At 48.4% G+C, this 25425-nt stretch overlaps 9 protein-coding genes across 9 annotated transcripts; 3 read left to right on the top strand and 6 right to left on the bottom strand.

The window, feature by feature from the left end:
* Positions 1-112: 112 nt before the first annotated feature.
* Positions 113-1923, bottom strand: BKA67DRAFT_542153 (uncharacterized protein; the record flags this gene model as incomplete). Its single annotated transcript, XM_046101059.1, has 4 exons — positions 113-132; positions 219-243; positions 296-796; positions 1159-1923. 4 exons carry the CDS (start codon positions 1921-1923, stop codon positions 113-115), a joined length of 1311 nt encoding a protein of 436 aa, XP_045951688.1.
* Positions 1924-6971: 5048 nt separating this feature from the next.
* On the bottom strand, positions 6972-7377 carry BKA67DRAFT_130053 (uncharacterized protein). Its single transcript, XM_046094994.1, has one exon. The coding sequence runs from the start codon at positions 7256-7258 to the stop codon at positions 7019-7021; it is 240 nt and encodes a 79-aa protein (XP_045951687.1). The 5' UTR covers positions 7259-7377; the 3' UTR covers positions 6972-7018.
* On the top strand, positions 7378-8034 carry BKA67DRAFT_130052 (uncharacterized protein). Its single transcript, XM_046094993.1, has one exon. It carries the CDS (start codon positions 7498-7500, stop codon positions 7828-7830), a length of 333 nt encoding a protein of 110 aa, XP_045951686.1. The 5' UTR covers positions 7378-7497; the 3' UTR covers positions 7831-8034.
* Positions 8035-9326: 1292 nt separating this feature from the next.
* Positions 9327-9923, bottom strand: BKA67DRAFT_542151 (late endosomal/lysosomal adaptor and MAPK and MTOR activator-domain-containing protein; the record flags this gene model as incomplete). The annotated part of the gene is made up of 3 exons (XM_046101058.1): positions 9327-9594; positions 9661-9806; positions 9918-9923. The coding sequence occupies 3 exons, from the start codon at positions 9921-9923 to the stop codon at positions 9327-9329; spliced, it is 420 nt and encodes a 139-aa protein (XP_045951685.1).
* A 949-nt stretch (positions 9924-10872) lies between these two features.
* Positions 10873-11367, top strand: BKA67DRAFT_542150 (uncharacterized protein; the record flags this gene model as incomplete). Its single annotated transcript, XM_046101057.1, has 2 exons — positions 10873-11229; positions 11284-11367. The coding sequence occupies 2 exons, from the start codon at positions 10873-10875 to the stop codon at positions 11365-11367; spliced, it is 441 nt and encodes a 146-aa protein (XP_045951684.1).
* Positions 11368-13229: 1862 nt separating this feature from the next.
* On the top strand, positions 13230-14093 carry BKA67DRAFT_542149 (uncharacterized protein; the record flags this gene model as incomplete). Its single annotated transcript, XM_046101056.1, has 1 exon — positions 13230-14093. The coding sequence occupies one exon, from the start codon at positions 13230-13232 to the stop codon at positions 14091-14093; it is 864 nt and encodes a 287-aa protein (XP_045951683.1).
* Positions 14094-19904: 5811 nt separating this feature from the next.
* Positions 19905-21022, bottom strand: BKA67DRAFT_542147 (uncharacterized protein; the record flags this gene model as incomplete). The annotated part of the gene is made up of 2 exons (XM_046101055.1): positions 19905-20797; positions 20887-21022. The coding sequence occupies 2 exons, from the start codon at positions 21020-21022 to the stop codon at positions 19905-19907; spliced, it is 1029 nt and encodes a 342-aa protein (XP_045951682.1).
* A 205-nt stretch (positions 21023-21227) lies between these two features.
* Positions 21228-22540, bottom strand: BKA67DRAFT_587092 (Alpha/Beta hydrolase protein). Its single transcript, XM_046104297.1, has one exon. It carries the CDS (start codon positions 22453-22455, stop codon positions 21691-21693), a length of 765 nt encoding a protein of 254 aa, XP_045951681.1. The 5' UTR covers positions 22456-22540; the 3' UTR covers positions 21228-21690.
* Positions 22541-22991: 451 nt separating this feature from the next.
* On the bottom strand, positions 22992-24254 carry BKA67DRAFT_542145 (uncharacterized protein; the record flags this gene model as incomplete). Its single annotated transcript, XM_046101054.1, has 1 exon — positions 22992-24254. The coding sequence occupies one exon, from the start codon at positions 24252-24254 to the stop codon at positions 22992-22994; it is 1263 nt and encodes a 420-aa protein (XP_045951680.1).
* Positions 24255-25425: the final 1171 nt, after the last annotated feature.

Below are 25425 nucleotides of genomic sequence, written 5' to 3'. Positions count from 1 at the left end.
CGATCGATCTACCTGTTGCACGGAATGGGCCACCGAGGGGGGGAGAGGAGACATGTACTCGGGATGTTGATTGTGTAATATACGAGCTGGTCACGCTACTATTACATTTTCTTCATGATGTACCCTCTGCGGCTACAAGAAGGGATACATTCAATAATATGCATTCATAAGGGCACCACACGAAAGCCTGTTGTTAAATTACCATACTCAAAACAAACCTCGTCCTCCAGAGGACTCAAACGCCTATAGAGTGTTCACAGTTACACACATGATACCTATACAGAATCTATCCTACACGCTCGACGGCGCCACCACCGCCGTCTCCACCCACGCGCTCCCAGAACCTGCGCAGTCTCCAAACCCGTCCCACGCCCCGACTCTCGTCCCACCTCCGGACGCCCTCGCCCCTCTCGCGCACCTCGCCCCTCCACTTGCCGCCGACCCACCTCCGGAGGCTGTCCTTGAGCCTCTCGCGCTCTACGGCACGCCGCTGGGCCACGAGCGCCGGTGCCACGGCACCCCCGACGACCTCGCCGGGCAGCACGCCGCGCTGGACGAGAGACTCGGCCGAGGGTCGCAGCGGGAGGCGCCGCGACAGCTTGATGGTCACGAGACTGCGGGCCAGGCGCCGCGAGATCTGCGTTGTGTGCGTCAGGAAGATGTGCCGCGCGATGAGCTCGGCGAGCGTCGGGCGAGAGGGCGAGACGAGCAGGGAAGACAGAGAGATACGGACCCGGCGGAGGCGGTAGTGATGTAGGATTGGCAAGAGGGATAGGCTGCGTAGATGGTGATTTGTCTGTATGCAGGGTCAGCTTCTGTGGTATGTGCGCGGTCTACTATTTCCAAGCAGTTCAGGATGATCTTGAGCAGTATGGAAGCTGTGAAGCGGCTACCAGATTCGGAATGGGGGCATGAGCAGTGAGTCAAATGATGGCGGAGAACAGTCTGCGAATTGTGCGAGTCGAGGCAGCAACATATCAAACTTCAGAAACCTCACAGTTGGACTGGACATGTGTGAAGACGAAAATAAAGGGAGAATAGGAATAAGTCAAATCGAACACCTCGTAGGGCGTCACTGGACTCTCGTTTCTGTGCCGCAGGGCCCCCATTCACTTCCACGTCACAAAATGCATGCGCGAAATAAAGGAACCAACATACCCGTGACGTGGCCAGAAGATCGCACACTTCAAGAAAACTCAAGATGTGCATGAGTATCTCATTCGGTAGACGATCAAGATCCAGATCTTGACACCAGGCCGAGGTACGTCGCATCATACGTAGCCTTGCAATGGAAAAGCCACTTGTAATCAGAACACCAGTGACGGCTTCCATCATCCGCCCCTCACGTCTCTCGGTCTTATGATTCCCCGGGTCAGTAACTGTTGAAGAACTTCCAGACAACCCGGAGCCCAGATCCGTAGATGTCACTGCAGGTTGGCCTACTCCTGTGTGTAGGTCACAGGTACAAGCATGCTCGTCTTGGTGGATCACGTTATTTTCCAGGCTGTGTTCATTCCTGATAGGATGCCGGTCTTCTTTTTCCAGATGTGATCCGCGCAAGGTAGCAAGACTTCCCTTCTGATCCCGCGATGTGGTAGATTCCAAGATACAAGCAAGACGAAGCGCCTGGGGATCCGCCGGACTAAGGATGACATCCTGGTGCCTATTGATGGTTTCATTGCCAACAAATGGGTTTGGACCTGGTGGTGCTGGCTCAGCTGAAGAAGGGTGGGATGGGGCAGGCAAAGATGAGGTGTTCGAGCCTAGACTGTCAAAGGCACGTCCTTCCGGAGTAGCCAAGGTCAGACAAGGAATGTCATTGTCAAATCGACGCGCGCTTGATTCTAAACGGTGGCCAAGGACCTCGTCTACGGCCCTTTCCCCGTCCGGCATCATGTTTGCTGAAGAAGATGCTGCTGCCATGCTGAAGATCAAGGTATCATGGGTTGTATGGGGGTCCCTTGACAGCGACGGCCTAGGATGGTATTCTCATCGAGGTGCCTAGCGCGCCAGATGCGGGATGCTCAGACCGATGCATGCGCCCTCGGTGAGCCCGTTACCTGTAAGTATGAGATAAACGGCGTGGGATGATGCCCAGCAAATCCCTGAAGAGGCGAAAAAGAGGTGTACCTCGCCCGTGGGATACAAGTTTGATATCCGCGTTCCCCGGGGAAGGAAGTCCACCCTACGGATTGCCAGCTGGCAAAGGGTCAACGGGGGGACGTGATCGCGGCAAGCGGAATGCAAGGGGGAGGGCAAAAGGCAAGGTCTCAAGAGATCGCCTATACGGTCGGGCTGCGACAGACCATCATGGGGTTGTCGCGAATCCTCCCTCCTGAGAAAGGGAAGTGTGATGTATCAATCACACCTGAATGAGGCGAGCGAGTTGCCAAGGGTGTTCGGTTGCGCTTATGTAGAGCTCACCAGAAGGAGAAAGTGAAGCGCGGTAAAATGAAGCATCTGGCGTGGCCCGCGACCGGGGTGTAGAATGACGCGGTTAATGATGGCCGGGAGCGCGAGAAAAGGATGCAAACAAGCTCGTCAAGCTCGGCAAGGATGATTTTTGACGGCGGCTGATGAGGAAGTAGGTCGTGAAGGTGGCCGCTGGACCTCAAACACGAGAGGTCAATCCATGGTTGAGACGAGGGGGCGCATCACGCCGTCCAAGGCAGGGATGTCGACTTCTGTGTGATGAGAGCATACATAATCCGTAAACAGTGTCCGCACGGTATGCGGGGTAGCTTCATGCGCCTAGTCTTACGGAGTCAGCACTTCTACGGAGTAGTGGCACAGTGTTCCTTCTTTGGTGCACCTGGTTGTGTCCGTGTTGCTTGATGTCGATGACAGGCAAACTCAACATGTAACCAAACGGCTGCTCCAGGTAAATATGGCCTGTCTATCTTCATTGAATGTGACGCACTGCGTCCCAGCAATGTGCACAGTTGTTGAACTTACACATATCATTGTGGACGCGATTGGGGCCGGACGGATTTCAAATGCTCCCGTCATGTTTTACGCGTCCTGGTAGAGACCACTTTGATAGGGATACCTGGGTCGTCATTTCGGACTTGACCGACCCATAAAATCGACCAACCAGCACCAAAGAACGAGTGGGTTCAACACATCGGACTCAATAGCAATGGACAATGCCACTGATTTCCACACATGTCATAGCCTGGAGCATTTGATTTCAAACAGTCTACATGCCGAAGGAATATGTACACGCTGATTCCAGCTTCCCTGAGGGTTGTGTTAGTATAATGATAAGATACTAGCCGGATACAGCTAGTCTGACGAGGGCTGGGGGTTAATATGCAGTCGGCAAAGCCATGGCTTCCTATTAGCACATCGCCTATATCATGAGACACGTAGCAAATCCCCGACTACTCAATCACGTCTCAACATTCCACAGATGTTTCGTGGTGGAAGTCGTAGGCACGACAGTTATCAGCCTTGCTTTGGTAGTGCTGTTCATCCCTGGTTACGAACTTGGGACTTGTCGTAATTCATGTATGGTGGTTACATGTACCTGACATGTCAGCAGCCTCCCGCAGTGCGTTCGTGTATCTCCAGCCAGCCGTTGCATGCTCGAACATGTCATCGCGGATGTTCCCAAAAGCCCACGACATGGGATCTATGGGGGTAGGCATTCCGTTGATCCCTGGTGGTGGGAACGAGGTCGCTTAACGGGCCAAGCACTTGCAGAATTCCCGCCATCCAAATTGGACGCGTCGAAGCCTAATGGAATGTTTGCTGCTGTCAGAACATTGGGCTGCAATCGTCAATGCATCGGAGTGCGGCTCAATGGGCCCATACATGTGCAGTGAAGCGGAGGGCTCGCTGGAGACCTTGCACAGGTAAACCAGATTTATGCCGAGTCATGAGCAGTTGATCTGTGGATACGCAGTGAGTACGCTACCCTAAAGATTATTAGATTTCGGTGTAGAACAAGGGGCCGATTGCTGGTAGAGTCGTGGTGACTGGAGTATACCGTCACCATCACGGTTCCTGTTCCAATAGGCATACTCGGCCGTCAACGAACAGGGGTTTGAAGGACTGACAGCTCAGGGGCGGCACGCGAACATCATGGTTACATAAGGTTGAACAAGTTCTTCCGCAATGCTTGATGGCTAAAAGCACACTTTGATTAATCTTTCTGCTGTCACAGCATCATGTGTGCATGGTTAAAGTCCACATTGGCGAATAGCGTTTAGTTGTATTTATGGGGGATTGATGGCATACCGTCTTGGCAGCCGCCTTGACTGTTACAACCTCCTTTCCCCATTTCACGCTCGGACACGCACGTAACGAGTTCAATAAAACGGTGACATAGTGTAGCATAGTAGACATTAAAGTGGCTTTTGTTTTGGAGACCATATTCAAGGCCAGAGGCACGTCCCGCTAAGGCCGTACTGCTGGCCTCGTGGCATGCGGCCAATTAGATATCCAAACGAGATACCATGAGGCTGTCATTGAAACAGGTACAGATTAACGTGAAAACAGGCTTAGTTTGTGACGTGCAGGCCTACGGTCTGACAACATCCCTGACACATATCGTCTTGTAATCCACACCATGCGACCCCGTCCGATTCGCGGTTAGCGTACCGATCATGCCTAGTCAGGCCATCAAAAGAAGATATGCACGCAGCTTGACATTGGGCAGATTGCTAGGTCATATGTTTTTGGTTCAAGTTGTAGTGCATGTCACCCTTGCTCTGGTGAATTCTGGGCACTGATTTGATGCTGTGCTTCATACAAAGTTATGCATGTATTGCGCGCTCGTTAAAACCATGATTTGTTCAACTGCAAAGAATGCACCAGCCGTCCGACCTGATATGCACCACTACGAATACTTTTGGGTCGAGGCTCAGTTTGTCGGTTATTAACTAAAGAAAACAAGGTTAAGGCGCTGGGCCAGGTCATACATACTCAGACATGATGGTGCGGAACGGCCCGTCAGGCATCTGGTTATCATGGTCGCAGGATTCCCATCTAGATGCCATAAAGGGACACGGCCATGAGGGGATATGGCCACATGAGGGGGTCTTGTTCATAGCTTGACGGAATACAACGAAGATTGGTCCGCTAGACAATGTTCATCGATGCAGGACGATGGAGCTCCTTCGTTTCGGTAGCATCGTAGCGGATCCTTGTTTGATGTATTGCTGCATAGTTCTTGTTTCTTCAACATTGTCGCTTTTAGTACGATACTGATACTTATTCCACGACAATGTGGGAGAAGAGGCCAGGCAGTTTGGAAAGAGTTAACAATTCACTGAGATCGGATGTAGAGCCGGACTGTAGCACTACAGCAATGCGGTGCTTGAGAGAAGCACCTGTTGTGCTTCCTCCGGAGCTCGGATAGCTGTGTTTTGATCCCTGGAATCGCCTGACTTCGTATCCGTGAAAGAATTCGAGCCGATTTCACTCACTGGCGGATCCGGTATCACTTCCGGTGTGTAGTGTCGTCAATGCCATCCTGAGCCAGACATGATGAGCCTCCGCAGTGTCATAGAGCATCACATATTACCTACCGAATACCTGGTATCTTCAAGTCGCTACATTCGTTAGCAAAATCTCCGTTGCAAATGTATGCTGAGGTATTGCTCTCGTGCAGGCATCGATTCCTTCCTTTTCCAGTTATGGGTCAAGGTTTAGGTTCCACAGCATTCGACGGAATCTATGTCCACCGGCAGCCCTATGACGAAATCCCATCACCAGTCTGCCTGTGCTCTAAATAGCCCTTGGAGACAAGTTCAAAACAAACTTTGGCAGGAAAGCGTGATAGTGGACCTGGCCGGCCCAGAGGGGCCATGCCACGTTGTTGCGGCCAACCACCCTCGTTGAAGATCCTTGGCCTCATTAACCTCTTCTAGCCGATGAAAATCCATGTTGAACATCGCTGTGCTGTGTAGGGTTATGCGAAAATCCCTGTCGGCATCCTGCGGTATTTCTCCAGTTCCCCCGTAGCCTTGTCTGGTTCGAGCTCAAGGTCGCAGGCTATTCACCCAGTCCGGTCGTGTTAGGCTGCCGTGAATTGACCAGGGTTCTACGTGACGATGCCAATCCTAATGCAGACTATCGTCTGTCGACGTATTGGGATGGTATTGAAGAACATCCGAGCTACCCTTGAACGGCTATAGCGGATGCCGGATTGGATTCGATGTGCTGTTCCTTGTTGGCTGCAAGTTCTTAAGACTGCGTCCTTTGATATCGACAGTTCCAGAGTGGCTTGTATCCGAGTTGAACAACACATACGAACGGCTTATGAGTTTCCAATCAGATTATTTCGAAATCGGCGGCAAAAGGAAATGGCGAGGGCGGTGAAAGGCTGATAGTGTTTAGTCCCTGCAAGAGCATGTAATTCGAAGCCTGTGATAGCCAAGTACATTCTGCAGTGCTCTTGAGATGCTGCACGTTTGCAGAAGGTTCATGCGGGGAATAAGTACAAGCAAACCAGAGACGATACAACCAACGGTGGTGCAACGGGAGGTTGATGCCAAACCCCGTGATTTTCAGTTCATGCCTGCCCTAGAACTATTGCGGTGTCTACAAGCGTATTAGGGTCTAAAGCGCGGACAAGCTGCCGTCCGTATTGGCTGTGTGGGACTTGCAAATAAAAAAACAGGCTTGACCCTCCCCCCCTTGAACACAGAGCAAAACAATCAAACATGCGTTGCAGCTGCCAGTATGTCCAGGGTCTCCAAGTCAAATTTAGTCCTGCATATTGCGTACAGAAAACACTATCGGCCAATTGTGAGTGATAGGCCAATAAGGGGGCGGAAAGGATGGGGGGATGGAGCTACTTGCCAGAATACGTCAAAGTATCCGTGTTCATGTGCAGTCGAGCATGTGGGGGAAAGTCCAGATTTATTTTTTCTTTCATGTCAATTTCCCCTCTGCCGACGTGGCAGCAATACATAGTCTGAAGTTTGATGTTGGGCGGGTGCGAGCACATCCTATGCAATCCAACCCAGGAGACAGCTTGCAAATATGCTCCACCAATCCTCGGTAGACACTATGGGTTTGTTGGGTAAAAAATATTAAATAAAAAATATGGAAACGGCAGAGAAGCAGCAGCTGCCAACGCATGTAGCGAGCCGTCCATGTAAGTTATTAACTCTAGATGTACCAACAATGCCGAAGAAAGTTCGAGGAGGACTATAAGTATTGACCAGACTTCCGCTCGCCAAGTGAGATCCGAGGAATCAAATCGAGAAGAGAATATCATACGAATATACTTGTACCGGTTATACATAATATTGGAAAACTAATTCCTATCTCGTCTGGCCTGACCCAAGGTAAGTCAATGTGTAAAATGACTCTTCTTTTTCCCCAAGACAGGCCAATTGTTTAAAGAACAAGAACATCAGACTACAGCGGCGGTCCAGTGGATATGTTTCGTTTGACTGGTGGCAATGTATTGGTTGTTACATCGGGACGATAGACTGACATCTTACTCGTAGATAACGTAGTGACCAAGTGCCAACTGTTGCTATGTGTTACTTCGACCAGACTCGATGGACGTGCGGCTATTGGCGGTGGGGGCACTTCAGACAACAATGTCCCAAGGAGTATCGTACAGGCGAAACATGCGGTCTCAAACTGATCATGTCTACACATGACGATCCGGACATCTGCAAAATCTGCAAGGATATAGAGAAGAAGCAACGAAAGTACAACAAGCTTGAGAGCGATGTATACCGATGGCAAAGAGAGGGGAACCGAAACGCGTCGATCGAGAAGGCTCAACGAGATATGACCGAGGTGTCGACTGCGATCTATACCATGCAGCAACAGCACTGGGACCGAACGCGGGCTATCGCTTGATACGTGTGTCGGCAATGGCGAAGAGCAAGGATGCGGTTATTTGTGTTGATGGTGTTCAAAGAGTCAGAGGATTAGTGTTTGACTATTGCGGAATCCAAGACAGAGAAGGGGGTGAAAGATTCAAAAGAAAAAAAAAAGAGAAAGGGAAGAAATAAACCCTTCCCCCCTCCCCCAAATACGGCTGAAGCCTATAAGCCCCTGAAATGGGTGGTATCATGTTAGGTATTCGTTTGTCGGCGTTCTTTTCGGTTATGATAATCGGGCTTTGTGCAATATATCGTACAGATTGTTGCTCCAGAGATATTGCGTTGCAGTGCCTGCTGGTTGACCAAACTCGAGCGTTTAACTACTATGGGAGAACCCTCCATCTCTTGCTGAGCAATTGTCGAAGTGGAACGATCCTGTCTGGTTAGCACCTCAGAGCCCACAGTAGTGTATCCCACCATGAAGCCCATGCATGGCGAGCGACCGCTGAAGACGATCCGAGTACAGCACGGAGGCGTATAGGGGCTGTGGAAGAAGGCAGACTGCTAGGAAACAGAGCAGGTTGCGGCGGCAGTTGAGTGCCCACAGTGAAGCGACTAGATGTTTTTGAGGAAGCTGGAAAGGCGAATTCGAAAGAGGGACAGCGATCTGATTTTGGATAGTGCGTACAGATAGTCAGGTGGTGCTTGTGCTTTTCGGTGATGCCGCTAATCGCATAGTACTCCATACCCACAGGAGTGGGACGGCCGGCAGGGTAGCGGCGAGGGTGAGAAATGGATCAGGTAAAAAGGGCCGGCCCGCACAACCATGTGAATGGTCGAAATGCTAGACGCACAAGCCACTGCGCAGCTCTAGCTGTCATGTTCGTATTTTTGCATTTTGCGTTTCTTCTTCAGTGGAGGAATCAGCACCGCTAGTACGGAAATGCCATCAGGTCTGGCGTTTTTAAGGTTTCAGACGGTGCAGAATTCGCAGTAATGGCTGGAGCGAGCATGGAGAGAAATAACGCTCCCAAAAATTAGCATTACGGGCAAGGAAAACCTGTCGGACTATGGGCCTATCTTATACAACTCCACCTTCTTACAGAAAGTCGATGGGCACGTGGCTATGACTCTATGGGCCTTTACATAGACCGAAATGTCAGCACGTCTTTTGATTGGCCATGGAAACCAGAGTCAGTTGAGCATAGCCCAATAGCACATCATGCTGACTTGGACTTGTGTGTCGCACAAACGCGAAATGACTAGTAGGGGGCACATTTCCAGATCTGAAGACCTCGCAAACGAGCCCTGCTTCCGCATTCGAACCTCGTTGGAATCCTTGTTGGGCGCCCGGATATCGCCGCCGAGATTGAATTCCACGCGGACAGCACCATGGCAGTGTCGAATCAGAAGCCTAATTCTCCTGAAGTTCACCTCCCGGCGGAGTTCTCACCGCTGCATGATGATTGAACTCAATGACATCATGTCATCCCAGACCGATTTTCAATCCATCACAATCCCGCTCTCACACTAGGCTACGGCTGTTGCGTCTGCAAAAGTGCCCACAAGAGGCTCACCTGCACCCTCCTTGACACTCGGCGGACCTGTAGGCGTGTCCATTGTGTCATCGTCGCTCAGCCAGTCCACATGGCCTGTGGACTTGTCGTCGTCGTCGTCGGCCGAGAGTTTTGACAGAATCGCCTGGTACCGGGAGAGGCGGACATCTTGACTGTCAACAGCGGCAGGGTAGGCCTGCTGTGGTTCTTGAGGTGCGATCTCGAAGATATCAACCAGATTGCTTCCCAACGTTAGCGAAAAGAAAGGGCCTCGATCACATCGTGTTAAATGTAGCATGGATACCTACTTGGATGTTTTCGCAACAACCTTTTGAAGAGCCTCGGTTTCACGTTGTGACTCTTGAGGGTCTGCCTGTGCATTCATGTTCTGGTCGCCAAAGCTTCCATATTGGGAGTTGTTTGGATCGTCGAGAAGGAGTCGGGATTCATCGTCCTGCGCAAGCTCATCAGCAAAGCCTGGTAAAGAACTGAAAAGCCAAAATCAACTGAGCATTACCTCTTCGTAGGAGTCGTCCCGCCCTCTACCTAGACAGGATGCGCATACACCCATCTTGGATTTGGCCTGTCACCGTATGTACTTTAAATGTTGCTGGGGGAAATGAGTATTGGAAGAAATGGAAGACTGCGGAGCGCGGAGCCAGAAGGGTCCCAGGCCGGAACCTATGAAACGGAAACCATAAGGATTGTGTAATCTCCCTATTTAATCGGCAGGAGTTGGATATGCACACAGCACGCAAGAGTATTGAGTGCGACAAGCGTCAGGCAAATTTAGTGTTGATTGAAGTACTCGGTACAGTCCTTATACGTCAATTTCGCGACGGGCTTTGAGCTTCAACTCTACCGCAACTGAGCTTATCTTATCTTATCGAAATTGGAATGCAACTGTGGGGAAGATAGATGATCCAATCCCGAGATGACCCACCGGTGCCGTTGCGACGGGAACTTGTTCCTGACACTGAACCAGGGCAAAGCCAGGGAGACCCTACAACGCTGCATGTCATTCTTGAAGGTCTAACCTAGTTCCCGTTATTTTCGAAATGTTCTCGAAGCCTTTTGCATACAAGTACTCAGGAGGCCACGTGACTACCTGCAACGGCACAGCAGACCTGATGTCTGTCGGAACCAACACAATGACTGCCTTGCCATTCTATAGGAGAGCCAACAGGGTGCAAACAATGTTGCACTTCCTATGATGAGCCCCAGACCTTATACGTGTGTTCTTCTGTGCCTTTCCAAACCGTGCCTCACCGTCCGTCCTACACAACATCCGAGACTGGTGGATCTCCAGTAGCCAACCATATGGACTGAGGCATTTCGCCGTTTGTATCCCATATGAAGCCGTTTGCTATGGCCATCTTGCATGTTTTCGCATTTTCACATTTTCTATCTGGATCTCGGGCTTTGATAGTTTCTAAATATCATTTACAGCGCAACTATTCCGCCACTTGTGTAATGCTATCCTCGGAGTGACCAATACGAGTAATGATGCATGCTTCGATATGGTGCCACGCATAGGCTACAGCACAGTCGATGCTCTCAAGTGGAATCAGCCAATTGAAAGCGTCAGGAAACGCTTCCAGAACGATCCCAATGTCAAACTATATCTGTACTACATCGAGTTGGAAACTGGTGAGCATCCGATGCTTCCATTTGATGGTCATCATTTCCTCCGCTCCGGCTCCAAGATCTCTGGTTTAAACGGTATTGAGACCAAGGCTGCCTACTACGTTCGCACCGTCATTCGTATTACCAACGCTACATTTCGCTGGCGTATTCTCGAACAGCCAGACTCACTTAATCAATACAGATTTTATTATTGGCGTGAGGTTCACGACTCCATTCGTTCTTTTCCTCGCGTACGTATTCTTCATCTTTCTCTAACACTGAGTCCAAGCTAGACAGAAGTACAGGGTATTGGTTTACCTAAAACACTCAAGCCCAGCAATGAGGCTTGGGGAAGTCGCGCCGATATAACACATTGTTCGCAGTGCTAGACCTTCCTGGCAAAGACAGAGGGCTGGTGGCCAGGTGTAACATCAGAGGAGGAACACGAATATTCTACGAGAAGCCACTCTTCACTGTCAAGGGCACGACCCCCGAGATAATGAATCGTGAAGTTGCGTCTGAGCTCAAATCTCCCTCAAGGGGAAAAATAGAGGCAGGTCCTCTTTATACATAATAACCTCCCCAGCCCTCTTGCTTTTGTGGGAATACTCTAAACCGACGCGCTGCCTTGCGGACTCAATGCCCCCATCAGTGAAATCTACTCAGAAGTTTGTCTTGTAAGCCATAGCTGCGTGGCGAATTGTGGCCACTCATGGAACGCATGTATTCAATCAGATACACTTCATGCCACCAGAGATATCTCGGCCTCACCATCTGTTATGAGACACGTGAAGCGACCTAAGTACGCCAGGCATATCTCAAGACTTACTTTGAGTTCGAGAGCTCTGCTCTATAGCGCCCGGGCAGGTGGTTTCGCTGAAAAAGCGTACGCGATCTATAAAAAACCCTCCACTCCATCTATCCCTTGAGAGTCAACGCCTGGAAATCGAAATGTCGCGATGGAAGGGATTGTAATGGTATTCTCTTGAAGCATGATTTAGCCTCTTTTCTGATTTGTCGGGCCCGTACGGACTCTTCTCTACATGTATAATAGAACTGCTAGCCGTGCCTTTTTCCCCCTGGCAGCACGCGCAGGCTGCTATCGCAACCACCGCAGTGGCGTTAAGCAAACAAACAAACGAACAAACAATCCATCCTTTGAGCTATTTTCTACAAAGTGGAGGACTTCTAGGACTTTGCAGCCGAAGGAACTCGGCGCTGATGAGTGCGAGAAGTCGCTTTGCCGTGAGAGGCTGTAGTGCCAATCGATACTGCAGAAACAAGGCCGAGGACGTCCATGTAAAGACTTTCCATCATGCTGGGCAAAGTTTCGGGAAGAGAATGCATAATAATAGGCTGGTGGATCTTTTGAGGCTTAACAACGTCCTGCGATCGCCGAAGTGCAGTTTCACTAAACATTAGTAGGTTAAGACCGAGCAGCTTCGACGATCAAGGTACAGTGCTGTGCAATAAAAATGATACATAATTTTGACGTCTGCGCTTCATATGACGTTATGCATTGCTTGGACTTAAGTATTATATTAGTGCCACCAGTGGCCAAGAGATCAATGACAAAAACTATCTCGCCAACGCCGGGAGCCACAAGTTCACTTGCAGTCCTTCTATTGCCTTGCAGTAGCTATGCATCCACCGCGGGATTTCATGAGGCGGGTACCTGAATCTGGTACGATGACGTGCGGCTGGTTGGGAGATTCAGAGGGGGCTTGTGTAATGCTGAAGACACCAAATGTATCCACTCATCCCAACAGCTTTGTAGCACAAGGTATGAGATCCTGCGGGACCGCGTGCATCTTGGTTAAAAGACCAGATAACACATATTCTTACTACAAGGCTCCAATTTTCCAAGATAACAGTACAAAACCGTTAAGGGAAGCATGCCCGGACATACTCTTTCCATCACTAGCGCACCTTCCACAGTGAGCGACCTGTCCCGTGCCTTTCATCGTAGAAGTTTGGTTGTTGCTCGGCATAATGGCACTTGCCATGTAGCTGTAATTGTTGTGATTCACAAGTAATTCTCTGGACCGTTTGTGTTCCACTGCTTCAACAAACAAGTACGAATGAGAAAGTGAATAGCTCACGTTATTCAAACATCACACAAGTACAACCGAGAGCCACCAAAAAGTTATATCTAATGGCCAAAAGCCTCGATTGTCTTGAAAATATTCTTTCCCTCTTTGTGCCAAAAGTATTTCTCCTCTTCATCATAACACATTAGTCACTCGTTCAAATGGCACTCCTCACCATTTTCTTTCTCATGGCTCTGCTGCCTTCCCTCATCGCCGCAGAAGCTGTTACCACCCTCAGCGTTACTTTAACTGTAACCAGCAAAATCTTTGAGACGATTGTGATCACTACACGGACAGAGTCAGCTATTCCACCAGCTATTTGGACCACCAAGATCATCGGGCCAACAGACGACTTTGTGCGCACCACGATCTACAATTCAGTCACACGAACGATCACGCGCGCGACATCTACCTGCACAGTTTCTTGTCTCCCTGTTGAAACAACCCTAGCCACTTTCGAGCCCGACACAAACGGTTCATGTTTGTCTCCTTCTACCTCGAAACGGCTGGTAACGACTGTGATCACGAGTATCTACACCGTTTGGGAGACCCAATGCGGCTTTGCCATATCAGCTGTCTCTAGCGCTACCACATCAAGCTCTTTCCCGAAATATTCGTGTGACCCACTGGTGAACTGGTCCTGCATGGGTGGTTTGTTCACTTATCCAACTGCTACATATACATTCTCCCATGATACTACCTCAACAGCAGTGCTGTTCGAAACGACCACTTCCAGTATCTTACCTTGCGAGGACACGACCTACTTTACTCTGTCTCTGCCAACGAGCTCCTCCTCTATCAAGTCAAATCATTCCAACTCGCCGCAGACTCATTCAAGCAGCACTAGCAGCAGCTCAATTAGTTTCCATACTACTGCTTACTCAACTGGGGGTGAATATCCCACAGCAAGCCATACTTCTCCTCCAGTCACAGCTGGCTCTATGATGTTGGCACCAATGGTAGGTAGCAAGGTCCTTATAGGATTGTTGGCGCCAGTTGTTGCGGTGATAATAGGTTTCGATTGATTCAGCACCGATGAGTCAAGGAGAGTACCTGGGAACTCGGGGAGAAATTTTTGTGATGCTCTATTCTTTAATTCGCGTAGTTAATACATCATGATCAGCGGGCATTTCATGAAACGTCAACTGTTGTGGTGGGCACATCCAGCCTTGTTTGGTAGCCAAACTCTGCAATTGTCATACCGTGAGCTGGGAGCTGAATATGTAGATTGAGACTCCGTATTATCGCTGAAAATCGTGACGTATGAGGTTGATCTATGGTCAGGAGGAGGCGAAGTGGGTTGGTACGGACATGAAAAAAATACACCATTATCACGCTTACAGATCGGTTCGTTTCGGCGGAGCCGAGTGCCAAGAAGTTTGTCTCAGTTTATTTGTTTGCTCAAATGCCGACAATTAGTTTAGATATCGACCTAATCTACACAAGCAACTTCTAAAATGAAAAGCCAGCACAAAATAATACACATTGGATCTTCCTGGAGAAATGAACACTGCAATGGGCCCATCCAATCAGGTCCTTCTCCTGATCGAAGAGAATGATCATAAGAGCGCCATAGACAGCAGAGGGCCCCTTGCCGAAATGCGAAAGAGGTATGTCATTCCAGGCAACTTCTTCTTAGTGTTCTATGACATGTCAGCGAACCTTTGGCTTGGAGAATCAACGGTTCCTGAATCTGATCGCCACAAAAGAAGGCGCTCAGTACTCCACTCTCCACACACCTCATGTTGTTCAGCCGTTTTTGTCAAAGGGGTTTAAGGACTTGTACTAATTAGTGTTTCAAGTCTCCCGGAAGTTATGGGAGTAGATGTGTACTATAAAGAAGTCATTCACATGCGGCTTACGAGCTTATAGCATTCTTGCTTGGGAGGAAAATATGGATATGGCATATGTAGGTATGCTTAACTTAATGCGGATCTTGGACCCTTCGTATCGTCCGAGAATATTTCAAAGATAATATGGATTTCGGCGGATGATAGCAACTTTGTTGCTATATTGGTGTTGAATAAATATAATCGGTCCCTTCCACACTCTAAAATGGATGAAAGAAATAACGCCATTGAATGAGACTTATGTTCGCTAGACTATACGCGCACGATACTGGTCCCTTTCGGAAGGGGCTCTCACTCATGAAAACTTTGACCATTTTAAAGTGAAGTCAAATTGTCAGACAGGCCGTTCTGCCATGAAAAAGCCCATTCCTATCATCGAAGGCCGCAACATCCTTATACCAAATGGATATCGTGTGTTTCCAGAAACATTGTATCTATCACCAGTGGAAAGACTGCAGATACTGTCCCGGACTGCTGGGATGAACTACAGCCTAATACTGTTGGTAACCGGATTCTAAAGAATATTAAGCGTCCAACAGTACCAACAACGAATGAGAGAATGCCAATATAACCTAAATTCTGTGGAGGCAGGGGATCAGGCGCAATTGGTGAAGTTGGAGAATCTCAGGCTTTCTTAATTCAGTGTTGGGTGCCCGGAAACTTCTATAGCGGAAGCATCGAACTTTCGCAACTTCGGGGGATTGGCTCAAACTACAGGAATAAGTTCATCATTGAGACCAGTTCGCGCATAGGTATGGGTGAAACCCCGGCACCACCAGCATTGGTACCTTGAGAAGAATATTGATCAGGTTCATTGATAATTACAACAAAGCGGGTAGAAGAAAAATGTGGAAAGTCTGGGCTCTCTGTACGGGTGTCGAATTGAGGTGAATATCAACTGTCTCTTTGCGCGTTTCCTGAATACTTACAGATTCAAATCTAGCTTGATCAGGGGCGATAGGCACTCATGCACATACGCTTTTCCGCTGAGCCCGAACATGTTCAAGAGGTAAGCTATAAGGTTGGACTATTGATATCTTTTTGTCTGCTGGTACCCTCAGTTGGAATGTACAAGGGCATATTATAACGTACATCTCTAATACCAGGCGATGACCTTTGAATAGTGGTTCTGATGTTCTTTTCTGCGAATTCCTAGCGCTGGGGTTGACAAAGTCAAAACATAGATTCTTGCTAGTATGAAAGGAGAAACAGAACCTTGAAAGGTTTTTACCACCAACACTGCACCCTTGAGGGAGCAGCAATATCGATTGAAGAGACAAAGTATATCAAGAGCAAAAGTTGTTCGTATTGCACATTGGTGTCAAAAATAGTGTCAAATTCTAGAATAGTCGAATAATGCGCTAGGTCAAACCAGTGAGATGACGTGCGCTGTTTTCATGCTCATATATTGTCGATGCAAGAGGCTGGTAGCGGTTGTAGCACCATAGTGAGATGCGAGCAGAGGAGCCCCTGCCTCGGGTTGCTTTGCTAAATCCACCAAAGGTTAGCTACTTCAGCAGTAGCGACATCGATCGACAGTTGTTACTGTCTAATTTAAGCATCCAAAGCCAATTTAGATCTTGCTTGCACATTATTGAGGTCCAGACCTTCAACTTCGTCAAAACTACCCACGCATCCACACGATACAGCCAACATCACACGATCATAATCACAATCCATTGAGGCCGCCGCTTTCAATCAAAGCCAGCCATATATCGCCAGTAAACTGGGTCTATCAACTCTAGTATGTATTCTCGCTGTTTAAAACATCTTCTTTAATCCAACACAGCCTGTTGAGCAAAACCCTGGAATGTGATCCAGACTGACCTGAGATGCTAGGTCCCTGCTTCTATCAATTGAACTTCAGAGTCTCAATTTCATTCTATGGTCAAGATAAAGGTATGCCATCGGCACGCCGACAAAAATATAACCATCATCGCTCATGTCGTTCCGAGCTCTTTTTAGTCGCCATTTGGCCCATGATGACCTCGGTCGCGCTTGGCATGCCAACCAGCAGTGGCAAGGCATATGCCAACAAAAATAACCTCTCCGAGTCTCCTCCCCACCAAAGTCTCAGAACTATTACTAGAGACATCGTCATGCAAGAGGATGGTCCTTTTGCTCTTTCTCCAGATGTCTCCACGATTCTGTTCCAAGCCACCGGAACTGAGAAGGAATGCATCCTCGACTGCAAGAATAACTTCCACAAAAGTTTCGTTTGTTGGCAAGTGTGATATCTTTTAATCTCAATTACTTGATTTGTGTGTATATATCGTCTTCAGGGGCTTGCCGTCGCTTCCGTTCCAGGTCGTGCCTAAAGACCAAGATTAACAAACTATGATACAGGCACTACAACAATACTAGATATAATGGCTGTGGCCTCAAATCCGATGTCCCAACCTGTTCAGATTCATCCACTTGCCGTGATGGTAGTATACTCAAGAATGGTAGCACTGCCAAATCTGTGACCTTGTTCGGCCTTGGGGAATTCGCCGATCTAACCATTACCAGCATCACTGCTCTCAAAACTTCCTTCGTCGATACTACCGAGCGTGACACTGCCGATGACCAGTCTCCTTATTTTTTCTATTGTGGTAGTAAAAAAACGACGAAGGACTGTGCCATCCCCGGGACTTCCTGTTCGAGCACCGGTCTGCTCAGCGACAGTGATGCTTGTCGCGAGATATATCACTGCCTTGAATCGACCTACGGCCCACCTGGCCATTATCATGGTGTTTCCAACATAAGGAGCAGTTTCTATCCCTTCGCCTGTAATGATCAACAGCTGACAGATAATTGTGCCAGTCGTGGTAGTGGTTGTTCTTCGGAAGGCATCGAAAGTACCAGTGAGATTTGCCGCGAGAAATCCTACTGTCGCAACTGGAACGTTCGAAATTCGACCCTCACCACGGTTATCTATGAGCGCGAGTCAGACTCTACAGCTCAGTGGCATCACTTCTCCTGTGGTAGTGATGAGCTCGCAAAGCTTGCGCCAACCAGAATACAGTCTGCACAACTGAAGGTATCCAGAGCGATGGCGAAATTTGCCGCGAGCATTGTATCTGTTTGGGTATTACTCTCAGTAAAAGTCAAGTCCATGACAATCGAGAGGCTGATGCAGTTGCTGTATAGCGTGGCAGCAGCAGCAAATTAAGACCTGCATAGACCAAGTTCTCAGCTATTTAACGGGCGAGCGATAGATTAAGGGCCTTAAGATAGAATTGGGCCTGAAATCTGAGAAGCATAAATATTGAGGTAGACAGACAGAAATCATGCTTGAACCAGCACTTTGCATCATTGATGTGTTTCTTACTAGATGGTATCACAAAATGACGAGTCAAGCTCTAATTCAGGATTGCCCCACGCTTAATTTCACAAGAAGCTTGCTTGTATGTGGAGGTATACTGTTCAAGTAGCTAGCCACGCGTTCTATTTCAATCTAGCGTGGTGATTCTGAAATGCCCTAATAACGCCTAGAAACTCTCTACCGCTTGTGAATGTAACATCAGCCGTAAGGATTGCAAATGCTACGCCATTTGAATGCAAATTATTTCTGTGTCGTTTCCCACATGGTACATGTAGACCAGACTCTTCTCTTTTAACCAAGCCGAATGCTTTTGCGTAAAATACACCGCAAATACCCCAGAGAGTGACATAATGTGTATGGGGATGTTATACCTTCTGTTCTCGCCGGAGACTTCAATATGACAAGTGATGACGGCCGGTCAGATGAGACAGACCTCCGCACCTAAACACCACACTCTATCAACTTGGCCCAGTAACTTGAAGTGTTGACCACCAGAGCGTCGACCTTTCGCTCGGTGCGGGCAACCTCAGACAGAAGGGTTGCACCGCGGCAACGAAACCGGTGCCTTGCTCACCGCTGGCTGTGATTAACTCTACAAAGCAAATGATAAACGGGTTATCGATGTGTGAGATGAGTTTTGCGAACGGGATGGCGTGTTGCCCAACCTCTTCTAGATTTTCCCGTGCCCATTCTTGATCCGCCCGGTCTAGTCTGTACAATTGGTATATATAGAATTGACCCAGAACCTCGATGTTCTCAAATGTCCTGACTGAGCTGTTCTTGAAGCCCACGTAACGTGAGACCGCCAGACATCGCCCATGACCTCTGACGTTCCAGGACGAAGCCGTCATGGCGCACGATGATCAGGCGAGGAGCTACACCTAGTCACCAAGATGAGGTAGAAGTGGTTACCTCGTGTTATGAGGCCACTAGAAGTCACGACATTGATTCCCAGGAATTGGTGTCCTGATAGCATAATAACTACAGTGGCTGTTAGAACCGATAGCCAGAGGACGCCCCCTGAAGGGACGGGAGCAGGAATGCGTCCATGATGAAGAGGGTCGGAGGCTTTGTAGAAGCTGCGTCTACAATTCGAACTGATCAACTCACATGCTCCAAGCTCTGGAACTTATTTATTACTGTTTCACCGAGAACTATTAAGATGTAGAACATGTACGATTTGTTACCACTTCATGTCAGTACAAGCGAACCCTGACGGGCCATTTTAGTGCAGCTGCCACTAAAAACAAGGTAAGCCCCCTGGCAAAGCTGCGAGCTCGATGCCCTGGCAGTTCCTTTTCCTGGAGCTCTCTGCGGCAGCACGGCAGATTGGGAGGCACAGTTTTTGAGCTTACAAACTGGGTTTTAATTTTTAATTTTAATTCTGCTCCATGCGACACTCTAGCCAAGAGAGATCGTGAGGACGATCAACAGTTTCAGAAGATGTGGCAAATGATTGGCATTGAGCTGTAAACTACGTGGACTCCACTACCAATGAACACAACGTGATGACCAGTACTCCATATCAAGCCCCGGCCCATGATTTGATTCATGAATCAATCTATACAGTATGCATGAATGTAGGCGCCGTAAGATAGCTGCATTTCAGCCACCATCATTGCCTCCAAAAAGCACCTCAACTCCATTAGTCGAAATCGCATTGCCAAACGACAAATGCGTCAGAAAAGTAAGTTGCGGATCATCTCCACCTTGTCAGAAGTAAGCACAAGATCGCCCCTGGGTGCTGGGATGCCGCCGCCGAAGTAGTGATGCAACTCGAGAGCTGTGACATTGGGGACGACCCAGACGTCCTGGTCCTTGATCGCGCTCCCGAAGAAGACGTCCCTCATCATGACCTTGACGGAGTTACAGTCGCACGATGTTGTGGAAGAGGCGGCTTGAGAGGGTGAGCCTTGGCTAGTCATGTGTCCGGCTGTGCCATACCCCGTAAAGGCCTTGTACGGCGTTGCAGTAGACAAGCCCAAAGGGCCAAATCCATGGTTCTTGCCATGATTGGCCCGCATTTGGTTGACCGGTGTGAAGGCGGTGGTGAGCATCTGCGTGCCGCTGGCGGATCCATTATTTGGATACTGGACGGGAGGTGCAGGGGACTGGCTTCGAGAGAAAGTAGGCTGCATGGGAGGGAAAGGTTTGTGGTGCATCTCGTTTCTCTCCCTGAGCTTGGAATTGCGTCGGACAGCAGCCATCAGTCTCTTGTCAGACGAGCTTGGTGCATTCTTGTGCGGAGTCTTGTCGTCCTTCTTGACCTTCGGGGGACGGCCTCGCTTGCGCGGTGGTGTGCTGGTGTCGAGAGGACTGCTATTGCCCAAGGTGGCATCCGTGACATCCGGCAGCGGGTTCTTGCGCGGCCGACCACGCTTCTTCCGACATGAGCTCAAAACAGCTGGTGCCGGCAGTGGTCGAGCTGGAGTAACCTTAGTAGGCGACATCTCCATGCTGAGACTGTCGGATCTGATCTGGACCAAATCTATCGCGACTGTTTGGGTTGAAGGCTGGGCGTTGTCTTGCTTAGGGTCGGCGTTAATGACGTCGACTGCTCCAGGAAAGCTGACTACTAGATGGTCGTTAGCGATCATATGATATTGCATCATGCTAATTTTTGAGAAGAACATAGTTCGATGTGCCATAGTGGTGACTTACTCTTCGAGTTATCATTGTTGACTGTTCCTTCCTTAGCATAGCTCGTCTTAGCAGGGGCCTCCGAGTGTACCTGTGCTAAAGGATCCCGGTTCCCGATCAAATCGGACTCACCTGCTGTAGTCTCTTCGGATACCATGGTGCAGACTTCTGTGTTTTTAGCAGAATGAGGTTTGTGGTGGGGTTGTGAGAAAAATGGTGATGAGTGCTGGATTTAAGTCGAAGACGTTCTTGTTGTGTGTGAATTAGCTGCCCAACCAACTGAATAACTGCTTTGATTCATTGCCGGGTGTGGTTACTCGATCACTCAATGTATGAATTTTAAGCACTGATTCGATAAATTTCATATTAACAATTAATAATTAGTAGTTTATATGATCCGTAGCGGACTAGCAACATAATGAAACCCTAATCCAGGTGCAATGCTTGCAATGATACGAATAGCGGTGGTGCTTCATAGTCTCCGAGTTGAGGTTGAGTCGTATGGGGCAATAACAAACGCATCTCAAGGACAGTCTTGTCAGCCAGGAAGGCGACTACCTGTACGTAATATTGTTGGGGGACAATATTAAGCTGGACATGCCAATTTCTTGCCCCCAGGAGACATTTTTCATGGTGTGTCTGATGTTTACTACTTTGCTGCGTTCCCACTGCTGTGTTTCTGGCCAATTCAACTGAACCATGGTGTTGTTGACACTATCACGTTTCGGCCCAACACCGTACTGTTGGTTGCCAACGTCCAGGATATTAACACATCTGCCAGATTCCCAGTACATCGCAACATGCAAATGTGCGGATAGTCGCCTCTCATGGACGCTTGTGTAATTGCCTGAAGAAAACAGACACGTTACGCCATAAGCTAGGAGTGTTGCGTGTTGACTGTCCATTCCCTAATGGCAGATGTTCCATGACCCAGCGGACTTCCGCTGCTACCACATCTGGCCTCTGTTGGACAACTCCATGTCCACAATCCGGCAGGTGGACATAGCGATAGTTCAGAGATAGCGCCAATTGCGCTTTCTTCAACCGTTCGTCTTCCTTGTCTGTAGCATCGAGCAATTGTTTCTGCGCCTTCAGACTCGGATTGTCGGCATCGCTGCCAGCCGCAGCAATTGCGTTCTCATAATGCTTCCATGTACCGATCAACGTGTTGCCTCGAATGACGACGAGTGGCTTGTTTCCCAGAATCTGCTTCTTGTACTGCCGTTTTTCGACCTTGGGGTCTAGTGCAGTTTCTTGCCCGGTCTCTACGAGTACCATACCAGCTACATCATCCGGCCGCTGCTGCAGAAATTCTCGCGCAAAGGTGCCACCATAAGAGTGCGCAATAAGAACATAAGGCGGCGGCAATTGAGCCTCCCTGAGATGCTCCAGCATTTTATGCACGGATGAGTTGGGCTTTAGATTTTCATCTCCTCGGTCCCAGACGAGAATGCGGTATGCGCCGCTCAGGGACTGTGTTAGAGCGCCCCAAGACGCACAGGAATCACCCGACCCATGGAAACATATGATCAACGGGTATGTACTTGCTGAGTCACCCAAGAGGGTGGCGCCGCCGTAAAGGTCTTTCATTGGGTACCTAAATCAGATACAGTTTTCATACAGTTTGGATTCGCCAATGAGGATCAAGGTTGCTAAAGAGTGCCAAGATTGAGAACTAATATGTAAGTTTGGCAGAAGATAAAGAGATCGTTCGCATCTATAGCGGGGGGCTTAATGTGCCGGAATCTCGGTGCCTAGTTTAGTTAACGTTAGGTAATAGTACTCTAGACTAGCCTAGACTAACGTAGTCTAAGGTTAGGTTAACTAGGTCAGGCAGATCATGTATGTAGCGCCTGGCCGCATTCACAACAGATGCAAGCCGATCATCCCACATGGAACTACACAGGAAAACCACAAGGTTTTTTATTTATTAAATTCTTTTTTTACAACATTTGTTTCAGGGACTCTATTCCACTCTTCATCCATTTATTCTCTGTCCGTACTCTGTCTAGCGTCTAACTAGATGATTTAGCGGTGTTTGCCAGGCTGCTCATTGTTCAACCGTGACGAACAAAGTCTCTTCCCATATCGGATCGTGGCTCAGCTTGTTTGCACCCTGTGTAACCTCAAACACCTCCAAAAGGGCCAGTTGGGACAACCAGCGTGTATGCATTCTCTGTACCCTCAAGTAGTTCCCAAAGATTCTGAAAGGGTACGCTGATGATGCTTAGTAACTCGTCTGGAGTCTTTGATAGGAGAGCGCTGATGTTATGCTCCGCCATCGCTGATTGTGTTTTGTTTTGAGTTGGCGGCTGATTCACCAAGCCATGTCGTAGCAAGCAAATGAGGTTGGCCGGGTTTCTATTCAAGCGTAGAGCAAACTCTACTAGGTTTCCGTCCTCGACCTTGTCGACAGTCTCGGTAATGCCACTTCTAATTTCAAGGAGAAGTTTAAGGACCGCGGTGTTGTCTGTTGGGTGCTTTTCATTGCCTCTAATGGCAGCGCGCAGAGTCAGGTTGAGGAGACTGAGAAGTTTAGACGGGTCTGTCTCCCTCTCTATAACCTTGGGCCATAACACCCTGACAACCTCCTCCATCCGAAGTTCAGCTGCACACCTGAACTTGGCATACAGATCTTCGCCGAATTCGTAGCCACTTTGGATGATCTGAAGAGCTATAATAGTGAACATATCCCTATCCAGATATTCACTTATCTTGGAACCGGAACAAAGCATGGCAACCTCTAGGGCGTCCTTGGGCGGGTATCTGAGCCCTGGGTACTCTATTTTACTATAATGCCAATTGTGATCCGTCCGCATGCTCCTTTGACAAAGCCACGATCCTGTGTACCGTCGATTAGGATTCGCGCCCTTTTCGAGCATATGCTGAACTATCTCCGGACTAGCCTTCTCTACAGCATAGTTCAACAACGGCTGAAGCCAGTGAAGTTCATGATGCATTTCATAATCGCCGTACCCCATAATGGTTGGGTGAAGCTGTGACCAGGCACGAAGGATGATCTTCGTCACTCCAACGTAATTCTTATGCATGGCATAGTAGATAGATACGTTATGCCTCATGTAGGCGGGATCTTCTAATGGATCCGCCAGGTAAAGTCCCTCATCTGAGTCTCCCGTGTCTTTGTCATCGATTAGAATCTCCTTAAGCCCTCCATATTTCCCAATCAGATTTTGCAGCTCAATCTTGAAGAACTCGATGTAGTACGTTAAGAAGTCAGCTGGCATGGGATTCATATTGATTCTAGGGTCAGCGTGCAGACCCTCGATGACCTGTGCTACGGTCGCCATGTCGGGCGTGACGAGCTGGCTAGATTGATCTTGCCAGGATTGATCTTGCCAGAATGAACCTTGCCATGTTGAGTAACTCATTGTGTTAACAAGTCAAAATTGATTTGCTTAGCAGTGATTTGTGAAATAGATGGTAGTATTGTTGTTTGTAAATGTTTTGAAAGGTTGATGATTCAAACTTCAATTATGGGACCTATAGAGGTACATGTACTCCGAAAAGCCGATACCATAATGTAATTTATATTTCTGGATGCCATACAACGTTAATTGTTCAATTCTGTCGTTCCCAATCGGGTCAAATTAGGTGTATAGAACGAATCCTTGTTTCTCAATCTTTCTAGTATCGCAGAACCCAATTAATGGACTGTTTGAGAACGGAGACAATGTGCAGGATACGGAAACAATGAAACCACAGTGTCACTTCAATAGTACAGTGATCTGCTGCTTGACACGGCGTGCTTGCGAGGGCTTATGACAAAGAAACAATACTACAAAGCAGTAATATGCAAAAACATCGTGGATTTTTCGGTGCATGGAGACATGTAACATCGTTCAACCAAACAGTACCCCCGAGAGATACAGCACATTTTCCAATTGATCCTTAGCTACGCTTATTTCTTCGTCACACAAGTTCAATGTATTCTTACGTTTGAAGAGCTAAAATCTGTTGCAATCCTTCCATCCTAGAGTTAGTTACAAGTCGTCTAAAACTACTTGTACTCGGTGCACTGTTTCACGACCATCGCTGTCTCTGAAATTGCTTGTGGTATTTGTTCAAGCACTAAGTTTGGCAGGGTACCAACTGTGGTCAGCAGAGTTTTGTCAAGCCTGAGGCCTCGTGGGAAATCATGGTGCTGTTCGGGTTTCTTCAGACTCCGTGAATGGCCTGAATGGAACCCTATACCGATAGACCGATTCGTTAATGGCCTATCGATCTCACTATTGGTTCTTTAGTAAGACGTCTGAGAACTGACGGATTTACCATTAATGATCTCGGCAAAATTTTCTTATCATTCCGTTCTCCCTACCGAACTGTGAAAGCTTGCTACTCCCTTATAGAAGCTCCCTGATATCCGAGGAATGCGGAAAAAAGATTTCAGAGCAACCCTAACGGATAGAGCGATATTAAAGACACCGACTCAATCGACTCCGTAGTAGTGTTCCATATTCGGAGGGACAGTATCCATTGCCTGGATGCGACAGAAAAGCTAGACCTCATCCGTCCATGATGAATCACGGGAACTGATCGAGA

Source organism: Truncatella angustata (genome assembly GCF_020726525.1).
Source record: "Truncatella angustata strain MPI-SDFR-AT-0073 chromosome Unknown BKA67scaffold_12, whole genome shotgun sequence".
In the NCBI taxonomy this organism is placed as follows: Eukaryota; Fungi; Ascomycota; class Sordariomycetes; order Amphisphaeriales; family Sporocadaceae; genus Truncatella; species Truncatella angustata.
The sequence above is the reverse complement of the archived record's forward strand: the minus strand, read 5'-3'. Positions and strand labels throughout refer to the sequence as shown.